Here is a 27,582-nt window from a genome sequence, read left to right on the forward strand (position 1 = left end):
CAAATGAGGAAGCTCCCAAATGAAACACTCAGGCACTACGCCGAGCGCTATTGGCAACTTTTCAATGAAATTCCCGGAATCGACGAGTACTGGGCTGCGCGCACCTTCAAAAATGGATTGGAATCTGGCAGCAAGATACTCGACGAACTGGCTATTCGACCCCCGCACGGCATGGGAGAATTGATGTGCGTCGTAGAACGGTTCTGTGCTCTTGAAGAATTCTATGCGGACCGAGCCGCTCAAGGGATACCAAGTTCAACGACCATTCCACCGACGGCAGCTTCTCAGCAGCCGACACCGATCGCAACTCAGCAATCCTAGCTAAAGAAACATGTCAACAACATCAAAGAGGGGAAGAGACGCCAGCCAAAAGAGCACGATTACGTGGCCGAAACCACCCACTTCAAAGAACCCATCTGGTCCTTCCTAAAGGAAATCATGAGGCAGCCATGGTTCGAGTAGCCGCAAGGCAAGCTCGGCACAGACAACGGCCAAGCGGATCAAAACCCGAGGAAGAAGTGCTCATATCACAATGAGCTCGGCCACTACACAATGGCATGTGCTCTGTACAAGGCGCTGCTGGAACGTTTGGCGGCCCAGGGCCATCTCGACCAATACATTGATCGAGCAAAAACACCCACCCGCCCACCTGTCCGAAACCCCAACCTTAATGAACCACGGCCGACGATACATGTCATCCATGGCCCAGTGACAAAAGAATCCGAAGCACACCTCCGAGCCGACCTCGATCGCGCCTCCACCTCTAAACAGGTACTTGCGGTAGGACCCGGGTCAAAACGCCCACGCCCGGACGAAATGCCCAAGTGGACCATAACTTTCACCGAGCACGACCTTGAGTCCGTACAAACTCCACACTCCGATGCCCTTGTCGTTACCGTGCAAATCGGAGTCCACGATGTCAAGAGAATCCTCATCGACCAGGGAAGCTCGGCAGAGGTGATGTACTATGATTTGTTCAAAAAACTTGGCCTTCCAGAGTCAGCCGTACAACCCGCCAAAGTCCCGCTCATCGGATTCAACGGAGCACCGGTTTGGCCACTCGGTCGAATTTTCCTTTCGGTTGTCGCAGGTTCGAAAACGTTGACCGTTGAGTTCATCGTCGTCAACTTGCCGAGTCCGTATAACGCAATTCTTGGCCGAGCCTGGCTTCATAACATGCAAGCAATCGCTTCGACCTACCACCAGGTTGTCCGCTTCATCGGCTCCAATGGACGACAGGAAGACTTGCGAGGTGACCAAGTAGCCTCCAAAAAGTGCTACGTCTCGGCTGTCCATAACTCCACCAAGGCCAAACAAGTACAGTGGGTTGAAGTTCCCGACATGGCCGTGATCGACGACGTCGGCCAGAAAGCCGAAGACAAAGCAGAAGAGGACCTCGTCCAAATGCCAATCAACGAGGATGGCTCCCGATTCCTCCTAATCAGCTCTTCCATCTGCGAGGCTGACCGCGAAGAAATGTTCCAATACCTCAAGAAAAATATAGAAGTCTTTGCCTGGACCCCCAACGAAATGCCGGGGGTCGATCCCAATTTCATCAGTCACTCCCTCAACATCAAGAAAGACGCTAAACCTGTCATCCAGAAGGCACGGCGTTCTGCAGCCGAACAAGCCGACGCCGTCATCGAAGAGGTCAAGCGTCTGCTAGAAGCCAATGCCATCCAAGAAGTACAACACCCAACATGGTTGTCCAACACTGTGGTCGTCAAAAAGAAAAATGGCAAATGGCGAGTTTGCATGGATTATACCAATCTCAACGACGCTTGTCCGAAGGATTGGTTCCCACTCCCGAAGATTGATCAACTTGTGGACGCGACAGCAGGCCACGCTAGGTTAAGCTTCCTCGACGCCTACCGTGGCTACCACCAAATTGCTATGGACCCCGACGATATGGAGAAAACTGCTTTCATTACACCATATGGCATCTTCTGCTACCGCATCATGCCCTTTGGACTCAAGAATTCGGGTGCAACATTCAACAGAGCAATATTCAAGATGTTGCAAGAACAAATCGGTCACACCGTGGAAGCTTACATTGATGACCTGGTCATCAAAAGCAAGAAGGAATCCAACCACCTGCGAGACTTGGCTGAAGTTTTCGAAATCCTCAAACTACACAAGCTATGGCTGAATCCCGAAAAATGCGCATTTGGGGTGAGCGCGGGAAAATTCCTTGGATACCTAGTCACCCGAAGAGGTATTGAGGCCGATCCTAACCAAATAAAAGCAGTTAAAGATTTGCGCCCACCAAGGACGATCAAGGAAGTACAAAGGCTGACTGGAATGGCAGCGGCTTTAAACCGATTCATCAGCAAATCTTCAGACAAGTGCCACGCATTCTTCCGTGCTTTGAAGGGAAGAAGCCGACGCAGCTTCGAGTGGACTTCGGATTGTGACGCCACCTTAGCCGAACTCAAAGAATACTTAAACTCGACCCCACTAATGGTGAAACCCAAGGAGTTTGAAACATTATATCTCTACCTCGCCGTGTCCGCCCACGCAACCAGTTCTGCACTCGTGCAGCGGGATGGTGCCATTGACATGCCAATCTACTTCACAAGCAAAATGCTCCTTCCAGCTCAAACTCGCTACCTGCCACTTGAAAAATTAGCCTTTGCTCTCGTTTCAGCGGCTAGGAAACTACTGCCCTACTTCCAATCACACCCCATCGTCATCTTAACAGAACACCCCCTCAAAGCTCTCTTTCGGAAGGCAGACCTCTCCAACCGGGTATCAAAATGGGCTGTCGAACTTGCGAACTTCGACATTAGCTTTGAGCCACGAACGACAATTAAGGGCCAGGTGTTGGCCGACTTCATAGCAGAACTCACTCCAGCAGACACAGTGGCACTCAATGCTCCAACACCATCGGACGTTGCGGAACGTAGCTCCGTGACCATGCCATGACACCTTTTTCAAGGCGAGACTTGGCGACTTAACGTCGACGGGGCTTCCAACAGCAACGGAGCTGGAGTAGGGGTAGTCTTGGTCTCACCTTGTGGAACACTTCATGAAAGCTCCCTCACCATCGACTTCCCAGCCACCAACAATGAAGCTGAATATGAAGCCCTCCTCGCTGGCTTACGCTCAGCCATCACGATGAAAGTCACCAACCTCGTAGTCTACTGCGACTCCCAACTCATCGTTAACCAAGTACTCGGTGACTATGAAGCTCAGGACCCTCAAATGTTGAAATACCAAGCCACGACAGCTGAGCTCATCTCTCAGTTTCGCAATTTCAGCATCGAACAGATCAACCGCGAGCACAACGCACACGCGGACGCACTTGCAGGCCTCGCCTCAGCATCCACAGCCTCAGAATTCAGAACCATCAACTTCGGCGACATTGACCGCCCATCTTTTGAGCCCACTCCAGAAATACTCAATGTCGAACTCGGTCCCAGCTGGATGGATGAGATCGTTGCGTTCCTAAAGCACGACACCCTACCCACAGACAAGAAGGAAGCTTACCATGTGAGAAACAAGGACGCTTACTACTGGCTTTCTGAAAGCAGCCAACTATACAGGAAATCCATTTCCGGACCGTATCTCCTTGTTGTCCACCCCACCCAAGTGCCTGAAATTCTGACAGAACTTCACTTAGGCAGTTGCAGCTGCCACTCTGGCGGCCGCTCCCTTTGTCAACGTGCCATAAGCCAAGGTTACTTCTGGAAGAACATGAAGAAAGACTACGAAGAAGTTGTCCGCAAATGTCGACCGTGCCAGCTGTTTTCACCTATCTCGAAACAGCCTACCCAGAACCTTTCCCCCATCACTAGTCCTTGGCCCTTTGCCCAACGGGGGCTTGATATCGTGGGAAAGCTGCCAACGGCTCCTGGAGGCTTCAAGTTTCTGATTACGGCAACAGACTACTTCTCTAAATGGGTTGAAGCTGAACCCCTCACAACGACAACTGAGGCTGATGTTCGAAGATTCGTATGGCAAAACATTGTTACCAGGTTCGGCGTCCCATACGCCATTGTCTCAAACAACGGAACTCAGTTCGTCGGCAAGGACCTCACCAACCTTTGTGCCGAGTTTGGGATACGTTTCTTCAACTCCACACCAGCCTACCCCCAGGGAAATGGCCAGGCAGAGGCCACAAACAAAACCGTCTGCGCCGGCATCAAGCGTCGGCTGAACTCCAAAAGAGGAAAATGGGCTGAATAATTGCCACACGTTCTATGGGCCTACCGGTCTACACCAAGGCGTTCAACGGGCCATACACCATTTTCAATGGCGTTTGGCATGGAAGCCATGATCACGTTGGAATCCAAGTTTCCAACTCTTAGAACAGAAACGTTTGACCCCAAGACAACGACGATGCTATGGCACAAGAGCTGATTTTGGCGGAAGAGAAGCGTGATGACGCTCGCCTGCACCTCGCTGAATACCAGCAGCAGGTGGCCAAGGGATACAACCGTAGCGTGCGAATCAAAAAATTCAAGCCAGACGATTTGGTTTGGCGAAAAGTTGTGCAAGCCAGCAAGAAAACAAAATTCAAGCCCAACTGGGAGGGACCTTTTCGTATCGTCAAGATTGTTGGTGAAGGCGCCTACGTGCTGGAGGACATGAATGGGAAAGTTCTAACTAACCCATGGAATGCACAGAACCTCAAGAAGGCATACATGCAGCCGAAATCCCAACAGTGTGCCTCATGTTCGGCCACTGCCTATCCTATTTTTCTTTATTGGCTTCGGCCCAAGTCTTTACATTTCAACCTGTACTTCATGTTTGAGGAGTCAAAGAAATTTTATCTGGCAGTTGTCATTTGCAATTCCAAATTCCTTTTTACTTTATATTCTACCTCGGCTTACTTGGCCGACCACAAATGTTGACCTCGGTCACACCCACAAACGGCTCCTACGCCTCTGCTTTAGCCACTATTACTGCCCAAAGAAGCAAAACGGACATCAGGTCCACCGAGCCCAAAGACACACAATATGGCTGGAATTTGGGCTCCGGTTCGGCTTGGCAAGACAATCAGGTCGGCCACAGCCCGGTTACACTCACGTTTTGGTGAGCAAACCACCCACAAACATTACAACACCTCATAACCTCTCCTAGGGGCTGGCACCTTGGCCGAGCCCTAAACCACAGGTACAGACACTCCACAGACCTCGGCGGCTAACCTAAGCATCACCCACAAACTAGCAAAATAGCCGAGCACAACACCACTCCATTCTACTAAACTTTGGTCAAGGCTCGGCAATCACCTACAGATAGCCACTTCTACAATAGCCGAACCCAGACCAAAGTGGGGGCTACGGATAACTATAATCTCAAACAATTTCAAACGAGCAAGTAACTACAAATTCAAGCAAGCATTGCAAAAAGAGAAGTCATTCATTAAAAGAGATCATGCATTCAAGCTCGGCGAAATGTTCAAAGCTAGCCTTCATTACATCTGGAACGACAAAATCCAAACTCAGATCCGTCCAGCCCAACAAAAAGTTCAAATGAAAAGAAGACAAAAATTAACAAGTACGACAAGTAAAGAGTAGTTAACTACGGTGACCGGCTACCCCGAGTCCGGCACCTGCGGGCATCCTCAACCTTCAGCAGCCTCCTCAATGTTGGCACTAGCCCTAGCAACGGCGCCAACTTCAGCCTCGGCTTCGGCATTTTTATCAACATTCATAGGCTCGTGCTCGGCACCCTCACCAGTCTTGGGCTCGGCATCTTCGGCAACCTTCTCGCAATCCTTACCATTTTTAACCCCACCAGTGCTACCTCCAGCGTTGGCATCGGCGTCGGCTTCAGTAAGGTCTTCAACGTCATCCTCGCTCTCGGGAAATTCCTCTGGAGGGAGAGGTGCACACTCTTCTTCAATATAGGGGAGGACAAGATTGGGTGTAACAGGAGCTGGAATTGACTTCGTCAAATTCATATCAGCCTCCAGCTGCATAACTCCACAAGCGGCCTTCACGCCGTCCTTGTATCCCGTTCGGTAGGCGATGAGGACCCTTATCCTAATGGCATCATTTACCATGGACCGAGCATCCCGCATGTACTCGGCCTCAGCTCGATCAAAGCCAGCTTGATACGCTGCCCCATCAACCTCCTTCATCTTTTTCTTCTCCCTCCTCAGAACTTTGGACACCTCGCGCTCGGCCTTCTTCATTCTCTCCTCCATCTCATCTCTTTCCTTCTCCAGCTCGGTGACCTGAGCTTTCGCCATCTTCAGACTTCCCTTGTAGCTTCTGACCTCATCTCGCTCGACCTTCAAGTCCTCGTGAAATCGAGCGCGCTCGGCGAGAACGAGCTCGGCATCTTTTGATGAGCGGAGCAAGGCCTGTCCAGCCTGATAAACAAAGAGAACGTCGGCATGGAAGTACTCAACGACAAAAATGACGGTGAGAAAAAGGACCAGGGTCGGATCATACCTGAACAAGGTAAGCACCGGCGTGAATCAAGCTCGGCTGAAGGCCCTCAGGAATTTTTTGCATGTCCTTCGGCAACGCTAGACCTTGGAGAATCACAATAGCCAGCCCAGGCTCAACTTTGACAGAATCCTCCACCATGACGACTCTGCCTTCGGTCAAGGCATAGGAAGGAGCAAACTCCTGGGCGACGACACCGCCAGTCGAGCCAAGAGGTTGTTGGGCTGCCTTTGAGCCACCAGCGGCCTACGACTCGGTCCTCTCCTGCTCGCTCGGACGAGAGCTCGGCGGCTTGGTCGGAAAAAAGTCATGGGTGACTTTTTGCCTCTTTTCAGTAGGCTCGGCGGGCCCGGGCTCCTGACGGACCGCTTTGCCGTCCCTTATATTGACGCGGACGACGTTCCGTCGGCCCATTTCGCCGGTATGTTCGGGCACGAGTGTTTGAAGCGGAATATGAAAACCCGGGAGCTCGGCTTGCCGACTCTCTTGGAACCAGAACTCTGCTGGCTTCCTGAACGTTGGCAACTTAACCCTCGGCTGCTTACTGCCTCCTGACGGCCCCACCTTCTTCCCTTGGCTTTGACCCTCTGTGCTCGGCCCCGCTTCCTTTCCCCTTCTCCTGAGCTTTCCCTTATAGGACGGCTTGTAACCGAGTAACGTCGGTGCGTCTCTACAAGCTTGTGACAAGAGGATATCGACGTGCGCCTCGACGGACAGAGACTATTGAGTCTTTGTGATGGCTCGATGATCTGCAAGAAGAAACAACAGTCAACGGTCGAAAAAATTTGCAAAATGACCAGGCTCGGCTACAACAAGGGTGGTCGAGCTACCTCTAAAGTCTTTGATCTTTGGAACGATGAATCTACGGTTAGACTGGTTGCCGAACTCAAAGTTACCGCTCACTTCGACATAAAAATTGGCCCATTTGTCAGTGTCGGGCAAGCCATCTACTAGTGGTTGTTTCTTGCTTCGTGTCGACAAGTATCGACGCTCGGTCTGGCCGTGCCTAGACATAATGTAGGTGTGGAAAAGGTCGGCGACGGTGAACTCAAGGTCGTGGAGCTCCTTCAACTTAATCACCGACATTACTATTCGGTAGCTGTTGATAGCAAAGTAATGTGGGACGATGCTGAAGCGAGCTAGAAGTTCCCTCAAGAAGGGGTGGAGAGAGAACCTCAACCCAGCCTCACATATCGCCATCAAAGGGACAGTGATGTGCTCCGGATGGTCTCCCCTCGTATCCTTTATTCTGTTGCTCGCCACTTGACTGATTACAACATCGTCGGGGATACTGTATTCTCGAAAAAAATTTTGGTACTCCCTAGGATCTCCGCTGAAAAAATGAGCGTGGGGGCAAACTTGGCCCCTCTCATAGAGATCGGCGACCCCTCTACCCTCGGATTGCGATTCACTGTACCCGGAACGTATAGAGGTGGGGGCGTCAGCTTGTGGGACGAATCTGGATTCGGCCTCTGGCCCCAAGTGAGGCTCGGCCTCAGAGTGCGTTGATGTTGTAAATGATATCTCAGGCTTGGTATCGAACTCGTCGGCACCGTACTCAAAAACACGTTCGGCATTCGAGTCATTGGAGTCGGTAGACATGTTTGAAGCGATGATATCTGATGTCGGCGTCTATGTTTTTCCAACCACTCGCGGAATATCGAGTCTCCAGAATCTTCCCCCGAGCTTTCAGAGTCGGAAGAAATGACTACGACTGGGTGAGCCAGACCTATCAGCACAAAGAAAATGATGAGAAACCTTATCGTCGGCGACGGATATGGTTCTCCCTACGCTCGGCTACCCTACTGGCCCACCTTATCTTCTTCCTATTGGGATTCAAGCTCGGGAGAATCTAGGACCCTAATTTTGGGGCTCGGCGTCGGCAAAACCCAACAAATAGTGGAGTTGGGGCTCGGAAGAACAGGATGAAGGCAAAGATGAACAGTCGTTCATCTCAGCCCTCGTACTGTTCACACAGAACAGAAAACCCCCAAAAAACCTAGAAAAAATGACGAAAAAGGGCGTAAAAGATGCAGAAATGAAGAGAGAGTAATATAACGAACACATACCTGGAGATTTCAACGAGATTTGATGAAGAATCTGCTGGGAATCAAGGCTTGAAGATGAACGAGCATAAAGTGGAGCTCTGGCTATGGAGTTCTAGAGAGAGAGAGTTTGTAACCTCTCTCTCTCCTCTCGTCGTCCTTTATATAAGGCTAGGGTTGGAAGTTCGAATTTCCCCCCCATCATTACATTGCCGAACCAGCAGCCAGTAAGCGCTCGACACGTGGCGATGACAGGTTCGCTTTGTAGAGCTGCACGCGTGCCAGCCGTACTCGACCAAAATTAGACACCTGGCGCACCTCCGTTGGTTCTTGTCCATGGCGGTTTGTTGAAAGTGATTTAGGTTCGGCCAAATTCTGCCCAGCAACCGTTAATCATGTTCGGCGTTCGGAAGACTCGGCCAAAGTTTGAAATCAATCCTAACCGCGCGCTCGGCGACGGCTGAGATTAAGGGGCTATTGTAGCAGGCCGAGCCTAACTGCTATCGCACCAGGGACCACCTCCACTCCTCTTCCACCGTCAGCTGCCGCTTGGGGCAGCAAACCCACTCCACCGGGCTCGGCTTGAGCCGAGGCATGCCGATCGTCGGTTCAGCCTTTGCCTATCTCGTCTGGCGACGGACATGATTCATGTCAAGCTCGGCCGCCGATTGAGGGGCGACCCCGCAGACGATGTTCACCTAGCCCGAATACCCTGCGGGCTCGGCTTCCCTTCAAACTTAGCAAACCATCAAGATCTTTCGGGCTCGGCCACGTGCCCACCCACTTGCAGAGGCGGTTATGCCAAGGGATAGTCATGAGCGCACATGGGAGTGCCAGCTCACCCCCAAAAGCGATTACCGGATCTGTTCGGTGACGTCACGGTAACGTCGCCTGGCACGTGCCTGTGCTTGGAGAGCAAGTCAGGGAGCTCTATAAATATCAAAGGATAAAGCCTCTGAAAAGGTACGCATTCATACACGCGAATAACCACTCAAAACCCTAGTCTCTTCCCTTTCTTCCTGCACATACTGATCCTCTCGCCGGAAGGCCTTGCCGGGCAACCCCCGGCCAGGTCTTAGTCGTGCGCTCACTGTGCAGGCTATGTGGAAAAGGCTAGTAGACCACTGAACCAACGGAGGAAGGACTCGAACCAAACATCACGGGCCACACACACGTGTTGGAAAAACGGGCATAACTTCTTGCTCGGGTATCGGTTTTATGCACTGTTTCTTGATTCCGAAACTAGACTCATATATCTTTCTGAATATGTATGGGTTGTGCCATGACTCTTTCTAGATTATAGCAGTTTTTGAATTAAATTTCAGGTTTTGGAGATTCTGGAATTCTGGGCAGCTTTTGGAGCTGTGTTGTTCATCAATTTTATCATAGTTGAATATGCTTAATGACTATGCGTTTTCATGAGTCTTTAAACATTGATCAATTGGTGATGTTTTAGTGTTGGAATTATTGGAAAAGATTGAGTATGTGATTTTTAATGAGCTTTCGATCGTAGACTGTCCTGTTGAAATCATGATTTCGTGTTTCTTGTTATGTAATTTCAATTGAGCATATCTTAGTCTTCCGGAGTCCAATTTGAGCAAATTTTATATCTAGATTTATGAACTAAAAGTCTTCTTGCTAGTGGTGGTGGTCTTGTAGTACTCTTTTGAACCTATAGAAAAGTATGGCCAAAATACAATAGATTGTTTGGCTGAATTTTGGTATTTTCAACATAGAATTGCTGAAAGTGTAGGAAACACATGCTACATGCTGGAACTGTTTTGGAAGTTGAAAAATATGAAGTATAGATGCTGTAATTGTGTATTGGTAGCTGGAGTTGTTGTATTATTGTAAACATGTTTTAAAGAACAACGATAGGTGTTTATAATTGCAGAAAATAAGAGTTGGACACCGAATTTGACTAAATTAAACGTTGTATTGTATTGTTGAACTGAGGTAGGATATTGTTAATGCATTTGTTAAAACCTTAAAAGTATTTCTATACTAAAATGTTTGGCTTGTGGATAGGTGACGAGTCAGTGAATCAAGGAGCACCGAAATCATAAGTTGTACTCTCTTTTGGAGTACAAGGTGAGTGTTTGATTTATAGATGTTGTTCTATATTGAATTGAACTTAAATTATTGGCTGTGTGCCGGTGATTGGCTTTATGCCTTAAACTATTGGCTGTGTGCCCGATGATTGGCTTAATGCCAAAAGGCTTATGCCTTAAATTATTGGCAGCTTGTCTGGTGTTACTTTTTATTTCTCGATAAACTGTTACAAGTTGAGAATATCTTTTAGCTGTACCTTTGAATATGGAATTGCATCCATGTCTCATAAACACTCCTGGATTCCATTTTGGAATCCAGTTTTGCAGGCGTTGTAGATATCCACTGCTGATTGTCTTGTGGTTGTACCCTTGCTTAGGGTAGCGTGTCGGAAAGGTTGGACGAGTTTTGGTGAAATTTTGTAGATAGGGATGTAGTTGCAGCCTATGTTAATATCTGTACAATTTAACGTTTCCTTAAGACTTCCGCTGTGTTTGTAAGAACATTATGTTTTGCATTATCAATAAAATGGTTGTTGGTTAACTTAATTGCTAGAACTTGAATGGTAGAAATGGATTGGTGGTTGATGTTGCACCCTCACGTCAGTTTGGGCTCATTGGAGTGCTGGCCCGGGGTGGGGTGTGACACTAAGGCATTAAGAACAAAGGTCAAAACCATGTACGAATTGATCAAGGCATCCAAGCGATATCAAGTTACCAAGTACTATGGAATTCCTAAGCAGGGAGACACGGCGTGGTAGATTATTCAGTGCTGCCCTCCCATAAACTATTACATCCAAAATGCCCAAGTTTGGCACAAATCTCTATTGAACTATTACACCTGGCACGGTTTAATCCAACTTTTCGGAGCCATCCAGTCCAAAGTTAAAGGTAAAAATTCTCATGGAGTGAAAAGGATTAGAAGGGTTGAAATGACTACGGTAACCGACCACCCTAAAGCCGGCACCTGCGGGTGGTGCTCCAGCTTTAATCATCTTCAAGATTTTCTCCATCAACGCCCCTCTGATGATCTGCAATGGCGTTAGCTCTGTCATCGGCGGCCTTTGCTTTAGCTCCGTCATTAGTGGCCTTGTCAACATCTCCCTCTTCGAGCCCTTCGTCCTCGCTGTCTTCAAATTCTTCAGGGGGAAGGGGTTCACACTCCTCATCCGTGTACGACAATACAAGCTCGGGAAAGATAGGCACAGGAATCTACTATGTCAAGTTCATGTCGGCCTCCAACTGCAACACACCGGCTGCAGCGGCAACCCCATCCTTGTATCCTGCTCTATAAGCAATCGATATCTTCAAGACCAACTCCTCGTTCACCGTCTCCCTCGCCTCCCTTTTGTATTCCTCTCCAGCTTGGTTAAAGCCATCCTGGTATCCCTTGGCGTCGGCCGTCTTGAGCTTCCTATTTTCCTCCTTCTTCACCTTCTCTAGCTCTCGCTCGGCAGCCTTAGCCCATTTCAGGGCAACATCCCTCTCCTACTCCAGCCTGCTCACCTTTGCCTCGGCCACTTCCAACTATCCTTCCGTCGTCTTCAGCTTCCCTCTTTAAACCTTGATCTCTTTCCGGTAGCGAGACTTCTCGACAGCCACAAGTGTTGCCTTTTTTGTGGCATTCAGCAAAGCCTGCTTAGCCTACAGAAAGATATTGATTGATTTCAGAAGAATAAAAGGAACTAAACTTAAAAGCAAAAATCAAATGGAATGTGGGAAAACCAATATACAAACCTGAACCAGAAAAGCACTCGCTTGGACGAGACTCGGCTGAAGATCTTTAGGAATCCTCTCCAGATCCTTCGGCAGTGCGAGCCCCTGAAGCATGGTGACGGTGAGACCAGGGTCGCTTTTGACGCTATCCTTGATCGTCACCAGTCTCCCATCTACCGCGGCAAAGGAAGGGGCGAACTCTTGGGCGACAACTACCTGCATAGTCTCAACGGCCTTGAGGCCCACTCCCGAGCCGAAAATAGACGACGCCTTAGGCTTCTCTTTCTCCATAGGTCGAGGGAACGGTGGCCTCTTGGTGAGAAAGTCGTGCATTGTCTTCTGCCTTTTCTCTTGGGGCATGACCGGTTCGGATCTGCTCGGCGCTATCGGAGTGTTCCACTTGAGGTTGACGCAGACGGTGTTCCTTCTTGACATCTTGTTAGCAAAGTCTAGCACAATGGTTCGCAACGGCACGTTGAATCCTGGAAGCACTGGTTCCTGAACATCACCGAACCAATAACCAGCTAACTTCTTGTACAACAGCAGCCTCACGCTCGACTCCTAACACTTCCTCTTGGCTCCTCCCCTCCGAAGGCCCCGCTTTCTCACTCGGCTCCCCCTCATTCTTCTCCTTTTTCCTAAGCTCACCCTTATAAGATGGTGTATAGCCAAGTAATGTGGGCGCGTCTCGGCAAGCTTGAAATTTCAAAACATCAACATTCTTTTCCGAAGAGACAGCATGTAGGTTCTTGGTGATGGCTTTGTGATCTGCAAAAGAAAAGGAGCGATCAGCAAAGCGGAATCGTCGAACGAAGCCAAAGTACAACACATCAAAGTAGAAAACAAAAGATGAGAAACCTCTAAAGTTTTTTACTTTCGAGACGGAGTGCCGACAGAGGACCTGGTCACCGCACTCATAATTACCATGCACCTCAACATAAAAATTGGCCCATTTATTAATGTCGGGAAGCCCAGAGATCAAGGACTCCTTCTTCCTATGAGTCGACAGGTACCTACGCTTGGTACGCCCATGCCGAGACATAATGTACGTGTTGAATAGGTCGACAACGGAGAATTCCATCCCTTGGCCTTCCTTTAGTGCGATTATGGACATAACAATCCTATAGCTATTGACAGCAAACAAATGCGGGGCTAGGTTGAACTGAGCCAGAAGCTCCCTGAGAAAAGGGTGAAGAGGCAATCAGAGCCCGGCTTCGCAAATAGCCATCAAAGGAAAGTGATGTGCTCGGGCCTATTATTGGCTTTGTCCTTAATTTGGTCGCTAGCCACTCGGCTAATAACCACATCGTCCGGGATGCCGTACTCTCAGCAAAAGTTTCTATACTCCTTAGGATCGCCATTGAGGAAATGGGCGTGGGGACAAACCTGACCCTTCTTGTAAAGATCGACAACCTCTCTGTCCTCCCCCACGTCAATGTTGTGTTCAAATTGCGCTGATGTTGAGGCTTTGGCTCTAGAGCGAAACCTCAACTCGGACGCCATTCCCCTCTGAGGGTCGGCCTCGGACGGAGTAGACGGTGTGAAAGAGATCTTAGGGTCAGTAAGGAACTCCCCGCCTCTATATTCGAAATCACTCTCGGTGTTTGAATCTTCGGACATGTTCAAGGCAACAGACCTGTTCAAAGAGACGGAGGAGCTTCAGCATCAGTTCCTACCCCTATTCAACAACTCTCAGATCAATGAGTCGGTGGAGTCGTCTCCCGAGCCTTTGGAGTCAGAGGAGATGATGATGACCGGGTGAGCCACACCTAACAAAACAAAAGAAACTGAATGAAAATCTGTGTCGTCAGTAAGTAAGTCAAAGAACCCGTGAAGTTCAGTTACACCTATAGGCTCACCCAAGACTACACTACAGTCAAGGGCTCGGAAGTCCTTCGTAGATCTAATTCATGGTTTGGCTCCGTTTCACCAAGGATAGTACGGTTGGTTTCACTTTGAAGATAGATTCAGGTTCGGTTGAAGCTAGCCAGTACCATGACTGGGGCTCGAAAGAATAGTTTGAAGATGTGGATGAACATCACTATTCACCCCCGGGTATCCACTGTTCACTGAGAACAAAAACCTCCCAAAACACAGAAAAAACAATGGAGAACGGTGCATAAAACTAAAGAAAAGCGAAGAACAACATGGATTAACCACATACCTGAAGATTTCTGGTAAATTTGGGTCTTGAATTGATGAGATCCGATGAAGGCGACAGAGTTCAAAGATAGTGTAGCTCTGGATATGGAGATATAGAGAGAGAAGTGAACAGATGGCTCTCTCTCTCCCCTCAAGCGGTTTATATAGGGGGAGAGGGAGGGCAGTTCGAATTTTCTACCCATAATGGCGACGCTGAACCGCTAGCCAATCAGCGGGTGGCAACGGCGTCGGCAGAGATTTAGGGGCTATTGTAGTAGGCCAAACCTAATGGCTCGGACCACATATCCGACGGACATGTACCAAGGCTATGCTGAAGGAGGTCCTAGTGCTTTTGAAGCCCAAGCTCGGCAATGACCGAAGCTCAGAGAAGGGTCTCACCTCACCTGCCCAACACCTTGGCTGAGAAGAGAGTTCTTTGGCACGGCCAAAGTCAGGGTTAAGCCCTTCTCAACACCACGCTCCACCCCACGCACGAAAAGTGGTTACGGCGATGGCACTCGTACAAGTGTTCAACGGAGGATACCACGTGATTACAAAAGTAGCTCTCAACGTTGGCGTAAACCAGTTCGTCTTTTGCGTTTTCCGCGACGTTCTTGCCTTTTCAATTCTCGCTCCTCTTGCCTATTTCTGCGAAAGGTCAGTACCTCTCTCTGGGTGTTTTTACAGATTTTGTTTCATTTCGAATTTGTTTACTTAATTGCTTTTTTTTTTTTATCGATAATTGATGGATGAGGTACGCCAAGAGATAATGATTGGCGCACATGGGGGCATCAGCTCACCCAGAAGCGATTTCTAGATCTTATCGGTGATGTCACAATGACGCCAACTGATTTGTGCAAGGCATGTGCTTGTACTTGGAGAGCAAGCCAAGCAGACTCTATAAATACTAAGTGATGCAGCCCTAAAGAGATACACCAAAAACTCACACTCAAACCCTAGTCTCTTGCTTTGCTCTCTGTACATTCTCATCCTCTCACCGGAAGGCTTTGCCGGGAAAACCCCGGTCAGGTCTTAGTCATGCCTTCACTGTGTAGGTTGGGGCAAGAAGGCTAAGCAACCACCGGACCCATTGAAGAGGAGTTCAGACCAAGGATCACGGGCCACACGGCCTTGTTTTTTAGGTGGCAAGATTTGGTTTTTATGGTTGGATTTGCAATTCATGTTTATGGAATATAATCCTTGGATAAAACTGGAACCGAACCTTGACTCACGGATTGGATTGAAACCGAACCGTAGGACTTTTGGTCCGGACACGGATTGTATTTTTTAAAAACCATGACTTGCGGATTAGGATTAGATTCATAGCAATCCGGTTCAATTCGGACTGCGGACAGCCCTACGTGTGTGTATGGTTCTCCTGTATTATCCAAATATGAGTGCTTGAAATGAAAATCAATTGTTTCGAAGCTGCCATCCATTGCCACGTTTGGCGTAAATATCTGTATGGGAGATACTGTGAGATATTTTGGTCGAGGCCCTGAGATATTTTGGTTCATGGGTTTCCAACAAGCTTCAATTTGGAGATATTTTTGCCTTTGCTCTCTCAGTTCACCTCGTACCGTGATTTTTAAAAGAAAACCACAATGATAGTACTTTTTGGGGTGAGGAAGGGGCCAGGGGTCGAACCCTGGTTGGTGAGGTCGCCCGTTCAACGCCCCATCTATGGTGGCGCCGACTATCGCAATCAAACTCTCTCCTCTCTCCAAAACAAGTACTCCATTGCATGAGTTTTGGGCCTTTTCGCATTCGGGTTGTGTGTGAAACGTTTGTGTGGGGATTGATGTGAGTACGTTTCAACGCATGAACCACAAGCTATGAGAAAAGGAAGGTACCTTTTGGAAATTAGTTGGGGGACCATACCAATAATAATGAAGAAAACAAAAACAAGAGACTTTTGGAGGTGTGAAAACTGAAAAATGGTAGGCTAAAATTCGGTTCCTTTTCTCAATTCCGTTGCTTGCCTATCATTTAAACTTTCTTCATGACAGGTAAACCAAGAAGTGGCTAAAACAGAATGACTTAATCAAGAAGTAAAAGGATAAACCAAGTTAGTGCATGTACAAAGGTACTTCATCTAATGAAGACCGTGATGTGTTTATGGTTTCTAATGAAAAAGGCTAGGTTAATATGACGACAAAGACGATGAACAAAACTAAAACCATAATCGAAACTTATCCCTAAAACCGAAATCATAACCACAATCAGCGGTTTTCTTTTTCTCTAAACCATAACCAAAATTGTCGGTTATCGGTTCGGCTTGATTTTTCACCATAATCAACCAGACAAATGGGGCAGAAAAAAATCAACACAAAGTGTATCAATCTCCCTAGCAACATAAAATTCGTCTTCCAAACACAAAGACACTACTCTAAGATTCTCTCTCTCTCTCTTTAGAGAAAAACTGAAACCCTAGATCTTGATTTGGGGGGGGGGGGGGGGGGGGGGGGGCGCCCCCCTCCTCCTCCCCCCTCCTCCTCCTTCCAATCTTCCCTCCTCGCCTCTCTCCTCTCTCTCTCTCTCTGCCTGCACTTCTGAGTTCCCTAGTCTTCGGGCGGCGGTGTTGATAAACGGCGAGGACTCCTCAATGCCTGTGTGGTCGGCATAAGGTGGTTCCACTGCCCTGTTTCTTGTCCGGCATCTCTAGATTTGAAGTTCTTGAACCAGTGGTGAGTTAGTAAGGTGTGTGGTTGGGTGATGGGGGTCTTTTCTGTTTTGTTTTGTTTACCAGCTGGTCTCTCCAGTCCGTGTGGTCACTGGTCTAGGTTTCCCCTAGATCCGGTTTGTTTTCCGGTCTGGGTTTCCCCTAGATCTGGCGGGCAGCGATGGTGGGTGAATAAGGACCAAGGCTTGGCCTTGTGTCTGGTTTTCACGTGTTTGTTTAGCCTTGGGGACTTAAACCGGCTGAGATGGTTCTTCAGTTATCGGTCGTTGTGGTCGCGTTTGATCGGGAATCTAGCCCACAGAGGATTTCCTTTTTGTTCTCCGCGCCCAGAGCTTGCCGTGACAACAGGGGCTTGCTGAAGTGTCATCTCCATCACTTTGGTCGAGGACCCGCAAGTCTTACGCGTCGGTGCGTCTCCTCAACCGAAGTAGGCCGGCGTGCTTATTGGAGTAGTTCAAGGTGCTGATTTTCCGTCTTCGCTTGCATTATCGTCTGTTTCCATCGGTTCTGTTTTTGCTGCCTCTGATTTGGAAGTTGTGCCTTCTCTAGGTGGCTGTTGGATAGATTGCTAGCTAGCTCCATGTGACCCGACCCTCAGAGGTGGTGTGGAGTGAGCCTTGGCTTGTGCTTAGGATCTAGACAATAGTTGCGTAGTTTTGGTATTTATGTTGTGCTTCGGTTTCATGTACGGTTCAATTTTGGTGCGGTTATCATATAAAACCAAAAGTAAACCGGCCGGTTTTTTCAAATTTAAAACCATAACCATCACCACGGATAAAAAAATTGGTTAAAAACCGTCCCGATCAGTTTGGTTTACCATATATATAGTTTGTCATATCTAAGTCTACGTACAAAATAATTTCTCAAACATACCTCATCCATACTATTGCCAGTTGATACTGATGCCTGATCAAACATACCTCAACCATCCTATTGCCAGCTGAGGTGTACACAACAATATATAATTTCTCTTCTTGAAAAGGACATTAACACACCACTTTTAGCCTATCAAACTCACATGCTCCAAGTTCCTTTCAGAACACGTGTGTCCCCAAAAAAGAGAGAGAGAGAGAGAAGAGAGAAGAGATAAGGTTCAATGGCCTCCACAGAAGAATGACATGGTAGACATGAAAACTACTAGGCCTACTTGAGTCCTCGAACTGCATTCAGAACAAAATCCAAAACTATCGCATTTGATTTTGCAGACAAGACTAATCCACATTCCACATTGAATCTTCTGTCAAATAAACTCCAATCATTCTTTAGTTAAGATCACTACTCCTTCACCCACATTTCCTTACCAGTCCCAAATTTCCATAATTTCTAGTAAATACTAGAGGCGTAAGCCGCGTAACAATACTTAACTTCTCTAAGAAAGTGGCGGCTCGCATGCCTTGAAATTTCAGGATGTCTTGAATTCCAGTCCAATAATATGCGTCCTAAAATAATGCAAACAAAATCGGGAGTTATCTTTTTAACCATCCCAGGAGTAAAAAGGTTTGATCATGTAAAGGTATATAATGAACCTGACCATGGAATACTAAAAGAAGGACCAACCACAAAAACAAATTCAATTGACGTACGTTTTCCACATAGAATACATTCATCAACCGACATATATATGTGCGTGCCGGTGCCAGCGCACATAGAGAGTCGGTGTGCAATTCATTTCGAGTCAGTGGAAGAAATCTGTTAAATTCCGTAGTGCTTAAAACAAACCATTGAGAAGAAAAGGAAAGAGAGGTTGATCAGAACTAACTACATGTGCCATGTTATAAAAAGGCAGTGCTAGGGACACAAACAATCGGACACAAAATCCGACTACGGATGTGTTTAAAACCGTCTGATGCACGTGAGTCCTGTGTGATCAGACTCGTCTGGGTCCAAAGCGTTTTCCCAAAAGATGAGTCAGCCTACAATTAGAAGACAATGATATCTACCTAAACTTTTCCCAACTTTCTGTACGTACCATCCAACAAGCTCTTTTTTCAACACCTAAATTCTGATTGGTTGGTGATCTTCTGTTGGTTAAAGGAAGCTGATTCCCAAAATAGACTTCATAGAAAAACACGCAATGGATAAATGCGGTTTGACGTGTAATGTGTGGTAGGAGAAGTGTAAGAAACTAGACCATATGCCGGCTTCAAAACATTTAAGATTTAATTGACAGATTCAAAACACTCAAGATACAAATGTCAGAATCACAACATACTATCAAGTTTCAAATTCCAAAAGGATGTAAAAGCCGTAAGCAAAAATGCCAATCAAAACATTAATTTTCAGGCTAGAAACCAAGTCAAGAAATTGAGATCCTCAGGAGATGACTGTTACGAATATGAATATTGCGATATAATCGGAAATTCCGGAGTACAATTCCATTAACAATATAAACGTATTACAGATTATATGTTACATGAACAGAAAAAGAAACGTATAGAAAATTGTAACAGGGAACCGAGCCCTGAATTAGTCACCTAAAAATAGATTCACCGCCTCACCGTTGGGTGTTGTAGGTTGATCGGCGTCTGTCTCCCAGAATAGAACGGTCAAACCACGGCTACCGGAACACCACCAGAAAACCGCCTTGGCGAACTGAATGCTACTTCTGTCTCTCTCTCACACAAAAACAATATCAATATCAGAGTGGATTTGTGATTTTGTAAACTCGTGAGTCACTTCTGAAAATGGGATGCTGAATATATACACCAGGTCGCCCTTGTAACAGTCCGGAATTGAATTCGGGGGCCATTAATACGCAGCAATGAATTGGAAAAAACTGCCGAAATCAATACATGATTCAATAATCCTGCCAATAACCATACATTATGGGCAATAACTTGCTGAAAAACTGCTGAAAATCTGTGGAACTCGTCCAGATACAATGAACCGGAAAGAGGGATCATTCGGTTGCCTCAGTGACCCTCCGTGTGCCCCAATTTCCATTCACTAATCTGAAAATTTTCCAACAATGACTACCGCGGTTATGTAACTAGACTTTCAAAATGTGTTCACATAAACAATGTTTAATCGGGTATCAGGTAAATCTTTATTTTACGCAGCTTTAGTTGTGTGTATGGATATGAACACGACACACTTTTCATGCATGCGTTTTTTTTTTAACCATGCTACTGGTACAGACAATCTGTGCACAGATTTTGTGGTGGGGCCCACCACGGGTCCCACACAAATGATCCGAGCCGTTCATTAAATGTAAAATATTTTTTCAAGAGTCCCCGTAAAAAATCAGCTCAATCTAATACCTATAAGTACTCGATCGAATTATCTAAATTTTCATTTAGATTTCCGGGTAATGAAAAGTTAGATGATTAGATCAAGCACCTATAGGTATTGGATTGAGCTGATTTTTTAGAGAAACCCTTGAAAAAATGTTTTACATTTAATGAACGGCTCGGATCATTTGTGTGGGACCAATGGTGGGCCCCACCACAAAATCTGTGTACAATCTGTGCACAGATGGTATGTACCAGTAGCATTTCGGTTTTTTTTTTTTTGCATTTACTGTGATTCAAAACATTCAAGCTTAAGACTTGGGATTCTTTTGTCAATCTTGCATTGGAACGTCTCTGCCCTTGTGCATATCAAAAAACTAGTGCAACAGAACATACGGATATATATATGTGCATAAAGCGCCGTGTATTTCAACTCCAATGGCAAGGACGACACAGCAATGGAAATACCACAAAAATAAATAAATAAAATAGACACAAATTTGTTACAAAAGGTAATGTAAAATAAAATCCATGAAACTGAAAGCAGAGAATTCGTAGCCACCACATGTTTTCCTTATGGAAAGAGTCCCAGCTCTTATCCGAAACTAACAAAAAGCAAAGAATATTCTCACCCACATATACCCAGATTGCCACGTAATAAACATAAAACATACAAAAAAGAGAACTTGACCGAGGCAAAACAAAACCACCCATTAGTGATCAGACCATTACATATGGCTGTGGTTTTGGTGGAAACCAAGAAGGATCGAGAAACCAACAAATTTCTTTTCTTTTCTATTTTTCCCCCTCATACGAGTTTGAAAAGCCTATAAAGGTAACTCATTCTTTTCTTTTTTTTTATCGGGAAAAAAAAAATTCATTCAGATAAAAGAATGAAATCATGTACAATAAAAATAAGAAAAGAATGAGAGAGTCTCGGAGAATGCACAATACATCCTATTACTGCTACCCGCATATCTTTTCTTCATCATTCCACATGATATACCGAAACATATTAGCAATCCATCTAAATTGACATTTAAAACAAATGAAAAAACTAAAAGCAGAAAGGAGAAAATTAAGGTTAATTGGGCAGCTTCCAAAGTTCCACCTGGTCTACGTACAGAATATCAACCATTTTTGCATCCATATCAATCATATAAGTAATATCTACCAATTTCAGCGTAATATCCGTGTCCAGATGCAGCGTTAACAGTGACAATACTAGGCTAAATCACAAAAGATTAACGCGGGGCAACAAGATATTTTTATGGCTGCCGATCAAAAGAAGAAGATATTATTAGGGCTACTGTAGCAGCTAAGATCTTCTTAATTGGTGCTACAATTTACCCATGAATATCTGTGAGGACTGATTAGCAATATCATGAGCATGGCAAAACTATTTACTGTCCAAAAGACAGTGCTTGAGGTAACTTAACTACATTTGCCAAATACAAATCTCATTTCAAACTTTTTCTATCTTCTAGCAAATTGACAGTTGAATTCCAAAATTCCTGGACACTCTTTTCTTTTCAAGTCCCTACATTTTTTAAGAATTCCAAAAGTGGCATAAACGCATTCAAGAATCTCACGTGATTCTGCGGCTGAAAAGCGCTTAGTACATGGGTACCCCAAAAACTCGGTACATAAGATCTCTGATGATGACTTAGGAAAAAAAGGTGAGCTGACTGATATTGATTTTTTGCACTTTTTCCTTTAAGTCAGAGCCCACCACTATTGTTTCCTTCAGAAACCCAGATGCAAGTTTTCCTTTATATATAGCAGCACACATTGCCTTCATTCATTCCCACACCTATCTTATCTCTTCAAAATACCAAACAAAGATCACAGTATGGCTTTGACACTGCGTTCTTCAACTTCTTTTATCAATCTAAGAGATGCAAGAAGTTTCAAAACTCTTGATGAATTCTCCAGCATGGTTTGTTTTACACAAATCAGGCCATCGTGCCGCCTCAAAGCCAAGAGTTCGATGCAAGAAACTCAACTCTTGCATGAAAAAACCTTGAATCTGGAAGACAGGAGAAGCGACAAGTGGGAAAAGCTCCACGGGCTAACGGAAGCACACGGAAAGAGCGATTCCAGGGTGCCTGTGTTTGTGATGCTGCCACTAGACACCGTATCGTACGGGGGCCACTTGAACAAGCCGAGAGCGATGAATGCCAGCTTGATGGCACTAAAAAGTGCAGGAGTTGAAGGAGTGATGGTCGACGCTTGGTGGGGATTGGTGGAGAAAGAAGGGCCGTCCAAGTACAACTGGGAAGGGTATGCTGAGCTTGTAAAGATGGTGCAAAAGCATGGGTTAAAGCTACAAGTTGTTATGTCGTTTCATCAGTGCGGAGGAAATGTTGGAGACTCTTGCAGGTATGAGAGTGTTATTGTAATTTGTTTTCAAATGATTTTCCAGCATTCACTTTCCCCAATAGACTAACCTAATACTATATAGGTCTACAGGAGTATACACAATTATACCTATTTATAGTTTTATATAGGTAAAGATAACATTGAAGATCCCCACAAGGGACTCAACCTCTTAGGTATGCACTATACCCCTCAAAATTTCTGAAAGATAACCCAGTGAAGCACAAATACTTAGGTTGTTCCTGGCTCATCGCTCGTCGTCTGCTTGTTTTTGGTTAACTATGAAGCACAAATACTTCTAATTGGGAGTCATATCCCTATCTTATCCGTATTCGATACTATTAATCATTTAATACTCTTGAATACATATTTCGGTAGTATCATCTTTTAATTCTTTTTGTATCACATACTTTTTGGATACTTGAAGAACATATCCGAACTTTAATTTTATGAAATTAAGATTGTGACACTCCTTGCACAATAGTATATTATAATTGTTACGAATAATGAAAATTATTGATTTGTAGCTCTTAACTTACTTTCTAGAAAGAGGGACATACTGAGATTCTTGAACGTTTTATTGTATGGGAAATAGCATATCAGTGGAGAAAGGGGTAAATAATGCCCAAGTGATGGAAAGGTTTTTTCGAAATTGCATAAATATGGAACGGAGGAAAAAAAATTCCCCATATATGAAACGGAGGAAAAAATATTCCCCATACATGGAGTCCGAATCTGGGTCTCCTACGTTGCCCCTTCTATGAATCTAAGTTACCCCTTCTATGAACTTCCTTGGTATTCAATTTCTTGAGCATTTCTTCAATCTTTTTACCATTTCTATTATTTTTTGAGAAATTTGGGATCTGGGTTTCTTGTAGATTTCCATGAAACGGACCAACTGAAATTCTCCATGCATGAAATGAAGGAAATTTTTTTTCCAAAACATGAAGTCGGTTTGTAGTTAAATTTGAGTTTGAACCTAAGTTGCCCCTTCTGTGAATTTAAGTTGCCCCGTCTATGGATCTAAGTTGCCCCTTCTATGAACTTCCTGAGTATTCAATTTTTTGAACATTTCTTCAATCTCCTTACCATTTCTATTATTTTCTGAGAAATTTGAGATCAGGGTTACTTGCATATTTGAGTTTTTAAAGTATTATTTTTGGGTAATTTTTTAGAAAGAGAAATGATAGAGAAAATAAGATGTATGTTTTCTAGCATCCACTTTATACTTTTGCTTTTAGATTCTAGGAATTGCCACTTAAAATTTCTTGTTTGGTTTTACTTGAAAATGTGAAGAAGTTATGCTACTAGCTAATTAAGGGGCAATTTAGGTTCATAGAGGAGACAACTTAGGTCTATAAAAGTGACAACTTAAATTCATAGAAGGAGCAACTTAGATTCAAACTCAGATTTGACTACAAACCGACTTCATGTTTTGGGAATTTTTTCCTCCGTTTCATGCATGGAGAATTTTAGTTGGTCCGTTTCATGCAAATCTACAAATAACTCAGATCCCAAATTTCTCAAAAAATAATAGAAATGGTAAGGAGATTGAAGAAATACTCAAAAAATCGAATACCTAAGAAGTTCATAGAAGGGGCAACTTAGATCCATAGAATAAGCAACTTTAATTCATAGAAGGGGCAACTTAGAAGATCCAGATTCGAACTCCATGTATGGGGAATATTTTTTCCTCCGTTTCATGTATGGGAAATTTTTTTCCTCCGTTCCATATTCATGCAAGTTCGAAAAAACCTCTCCATCACTTGGGCAATATTTACCCCTTTCTCCACTAAAATGCTATTTCCCCTTATTGTATCATACATGTGTTCAATAAAATTAAACTTCAATAATGGAGCAAGTAACCAAGAGACTTATGCAGTAGTTCTATCCTGTTCTTGTTATTATGGCTGATACAATGCTACAAACCTTTAAAAACGTCTTTTAGTCTAACGTATCCTAGCTGTATACATATCTTGTTTTTTTTTGGATTTTCTTGTATCGTTGTATCCATATCGTATTGTGTCCGTATCGCATATCAGTATCCATGCTTCATAGTAGGCTATTAAGGATTCCTTTCTTCCCTTTATAAGCCAAAAAAGCTCTCTAAGGGCATTTTTTATCCATTGAACTGAAGAAGGCTTCTGTTGAAATGCCTCTTTTTACGATATCCCTCCACTGTGAGCTAAAAGCAAGAAAAGCCCGATACCTAGTTGAACAATTTATTACCTTTGTAACAGCAAACTGTCTTATGGATAAATTGGTCAAAAGTTTGTATCTCTTGCATTCTAAGGACCCCTTTACCGTGTGAGAAGGAATTAATCAAGCAATATATTTTGATAACCTTTTTCTTGTGTTGATTTTTCAGCATTCCTCTACCCCCATGGGTGCTTGAAGAAATCAGCAAAAACCCTGACCTTGTCTACACAGACAGATCAGGCCGGAGAAATCCCGAATATATCTCCTTGGGTTGTGATTCATTACCTGTGCTTGGAGGAAGAACACCCATCCAGGTCTACTCTGATTACATGAGAAGCTTCCGCGACACATTCAAGGATTACCTGGGGGACGTTATTGTGGTAAGGATTATCTTTCAAATTACCTCTCTTGTGTAGAATTATGAGGGTGTTGAAACCAATAATAAAAGTGATAACCAAACGAAAATGATGTATAATGAAACATCACCAGTGGACACCATAACAGACTAATACTGTTTCTCAATCTGAGGATCTTCAGTCTTATATGAGGAGAAAAAGGAGGAAATAAACAAGGCAGCAAAGGATCATAAACCCTATTTTAGACAAGCAATCGTGTATGGTAACAGATGGAAGCACACCACATAAGCATATTAAAAAGGTCCAACGGACAAAATCTGATGGACCCTTTAGGGCAAAGACTGTTATGGACTTATGGGTCCTTCACCCTAAAGGACCCATGAAGATAGACCCCATTTCCTCAGTTTCACTATGAGTTTACAAGTTGAATGGACACTTGACCATACTTAATGTCAGCCACAGAGACAAAGCCAGATCTAAGGAAACTTAAGAAGAATGAAACAGATAACCAATGGTCTGTCAGCCAATCTTCCCATAGTGTACGGACTATGGAATACAAATGGTGGATAGCTATAATCTCCTATCGTTTGACATGCTACAATTATGAACATAGCCTGTTTTAGCAGTAGAAACTAAATTCTTTTTCTAACGCAGGAAATTCAAGTAGGTATGGGCCCTTGCGGAGAGCTCAGATATCCATCCTACCCAGAAAGCAATGGAACTTGGAGGTTTCCGGGAATTGGAGAATTTCAGTGCTATGACAAGGTAATTGAAAGTGCATTTTTTCGTACATCCCTTCAAATTTGAACTCTATATGAAGTAAGAATTGATGAGCACAATTTAGGAAACTTGATCAGAGGATTAGGCATCCACATCTTGTAAACAAGAAAAAATGGGAACATGCATCATGCTAAATCTTTCACCATAGCATCAAAAAAGACAGAAACCTATTGTAAATGGTAATTAAGCTAAGTTACAAGGGCTATTATTCCCTTTCTTATAAAAGAATACTTGCCCTTTTTGATACTCTGGTATACAAAACACCAGTTTATCAACTGAAATTGGCATGGTAACATTGTAAGTTTGTAACATATGGTACATATTTTCTGAGTCCATGTACCAAATTAGAAGTTTGAAGAGTCTAACACCTAGACACACCCCCACACACATGATGCTCGTACCCTAGTCCATAAAACATAAATTGCATGTAATGAGTTTCTAACAAATCTACCCCACAAACAGTACATGAAGGCTTCACTTCAAGCATCTGCAGAGACATTGGGGAAAACTGACTGGGGAACGAGTGGGCCTCTTGATTCCGGTCAGTACAACCAATACCCAGAAGACACTGCCTTTTTCCGAAGAGATGGAATTTGGAACAATGAGTATGGACAATTCTTCCTAAAGTGGTACTCTGGGATGCTACTAGAGCATGGAGACAGAATCCTAGCAGCTGCAAAAGGAATATTCCAAGGAACTGGAGCTAAACTATCTGGAAAAGTGGCTGGGATTCATTGGCACTACAGAAGTAGATCCCATGCGCCCGAACTGACTGCTGGATACTACAACACTAGACATCAAGATGGTTACCTACCAATAGCACGGATGATGGGTAAGCATGGAGTGGTACTGAACTTCACATGCATGGAAATGAGAGATGGAGAGCAACCCGAGAATGCAAACTGCTCACCAGAAGGGCTAGTTCGGCAAGTAAAGATGGCAACAAAAGCTGCAAAAATAGAACTCGCTGGAGAGAACGCGTTGGAGAGATACGACGCCGGTGCGTACGCACAAGTTTTGACAACAAGTAGATTGGACTCTGGGAATGGATTGAGTGCATTTACATACTTGAGATTGAATAAGAGGTTGTTTGATGGGGAGAATTGGAGGCACTTGGTGGAATTCGTGAAGAGCATGTCAGAAGGTGGTCGGAGCACAAGACTTCCGGAGAGTGACACAAGCAGAACGGACCTTTTTGTTGGATTCATAAAGCAGAAAAATGCGAGCAAGACAAAGGAGGCCGCTCTTGTGTAAAGTAATGTATATATGCATGTTCAATACCAAATCGTCTAGTGTAACTACTATGTACATGGAGAGAAAAAGGATCGAAAATACGGTATATTCGACATGCTTAGCTATGCTTTGAAGCTGGTTCACAACAAAATAAAGAAAATTGTATTTCGTATCTAGAGATCATTAAATCAGAAAACTTCAATATACTCCTATCTTTAATATGATTATTATGAAGTTGGCTTCGATCAGGAATCATGGTTTGTGGTATCAACCACCAGTACAACACTCACCAGTACAAAACCCAAGTGCTGCACCAATGAATCAGCATGACTCCATACAAAAGTCGATCTATTTCACACTATGCTTGACA

General features: G+C 44.8%; 1 protein-coding gene across 1 annotated transcript; it reads left to right on the forward strand.

The window, feature by feature from the left end:
* The first annotated feature begins 22,005 nt into the window (after positions 1 to 22,005).
* Positions 22,006 to 27,436, forward strand: LOC131307588 (beta-amylase 3, chloroplastic). Its single transcript, XM_058334191.1, has 4 exons — positions 22,006 to 22,647; positions 25,013 to 25,223; positions 25,854 to 25,964; positions 26,442 to 27,436. The coding sequence occupies exons 1-4, from the start codon at positions 22,118 to 22,120 to the stop codon at positions 27,231 to 27,233; spliced, it is 1,644 nt and encodes a 547-aa protein (XP_058190174.1). The 5' UTR covers positions 22,006 to 22,117; the 3' UTR covers positions 27,234 to 27,436.
* The last annotated feature ends 146 nt before the right edge of the window (positions 27,437 to 27,582 follow it).

The sequence above is a fragment of the Rhododendron vialii genome, chromosome 11a (assembly GCF_030253575.1).
Source record: "Rhododendron vialii isolate Sample 1 chromosome 11a, ASM3025357v1".
Classification (NCBI taxonomy): domain Eukaryota; kingdom Viridiplantae; phylum Streptophyta; class Magnoliopsida; order Ericales; family Ericaceae; genus Rhododendron; species Rhododendron vialii.

What these genes read in the sequence shown, in the direction of transcription:
- LOC131307588 (XM_058334191.1), top strand. Translation starts at nt 22,118, where the DNA reads ATGGCTTTGACACTGCGTTCTTCAACTTCTTTTATCAATCTAAGAGAT. An exon ending in ACCTGGGGGACGTTATTGTG is followed by an intron (nt 25,224 to 25,853) that starts GTAAGGATTATC and finishes TTTCTAACGCAG; the next exon opens with GAAATTCAAGTAGGTATGGG. An exon ending in AATTTCAGTGCTATGACAAG is followed by an intron (nt 25,965 to 26,441) that starts GTAATTGAAAGT and finishes CCCCACAAACAG; the next exon opens with TACATGAAGGCTTCACTTCA.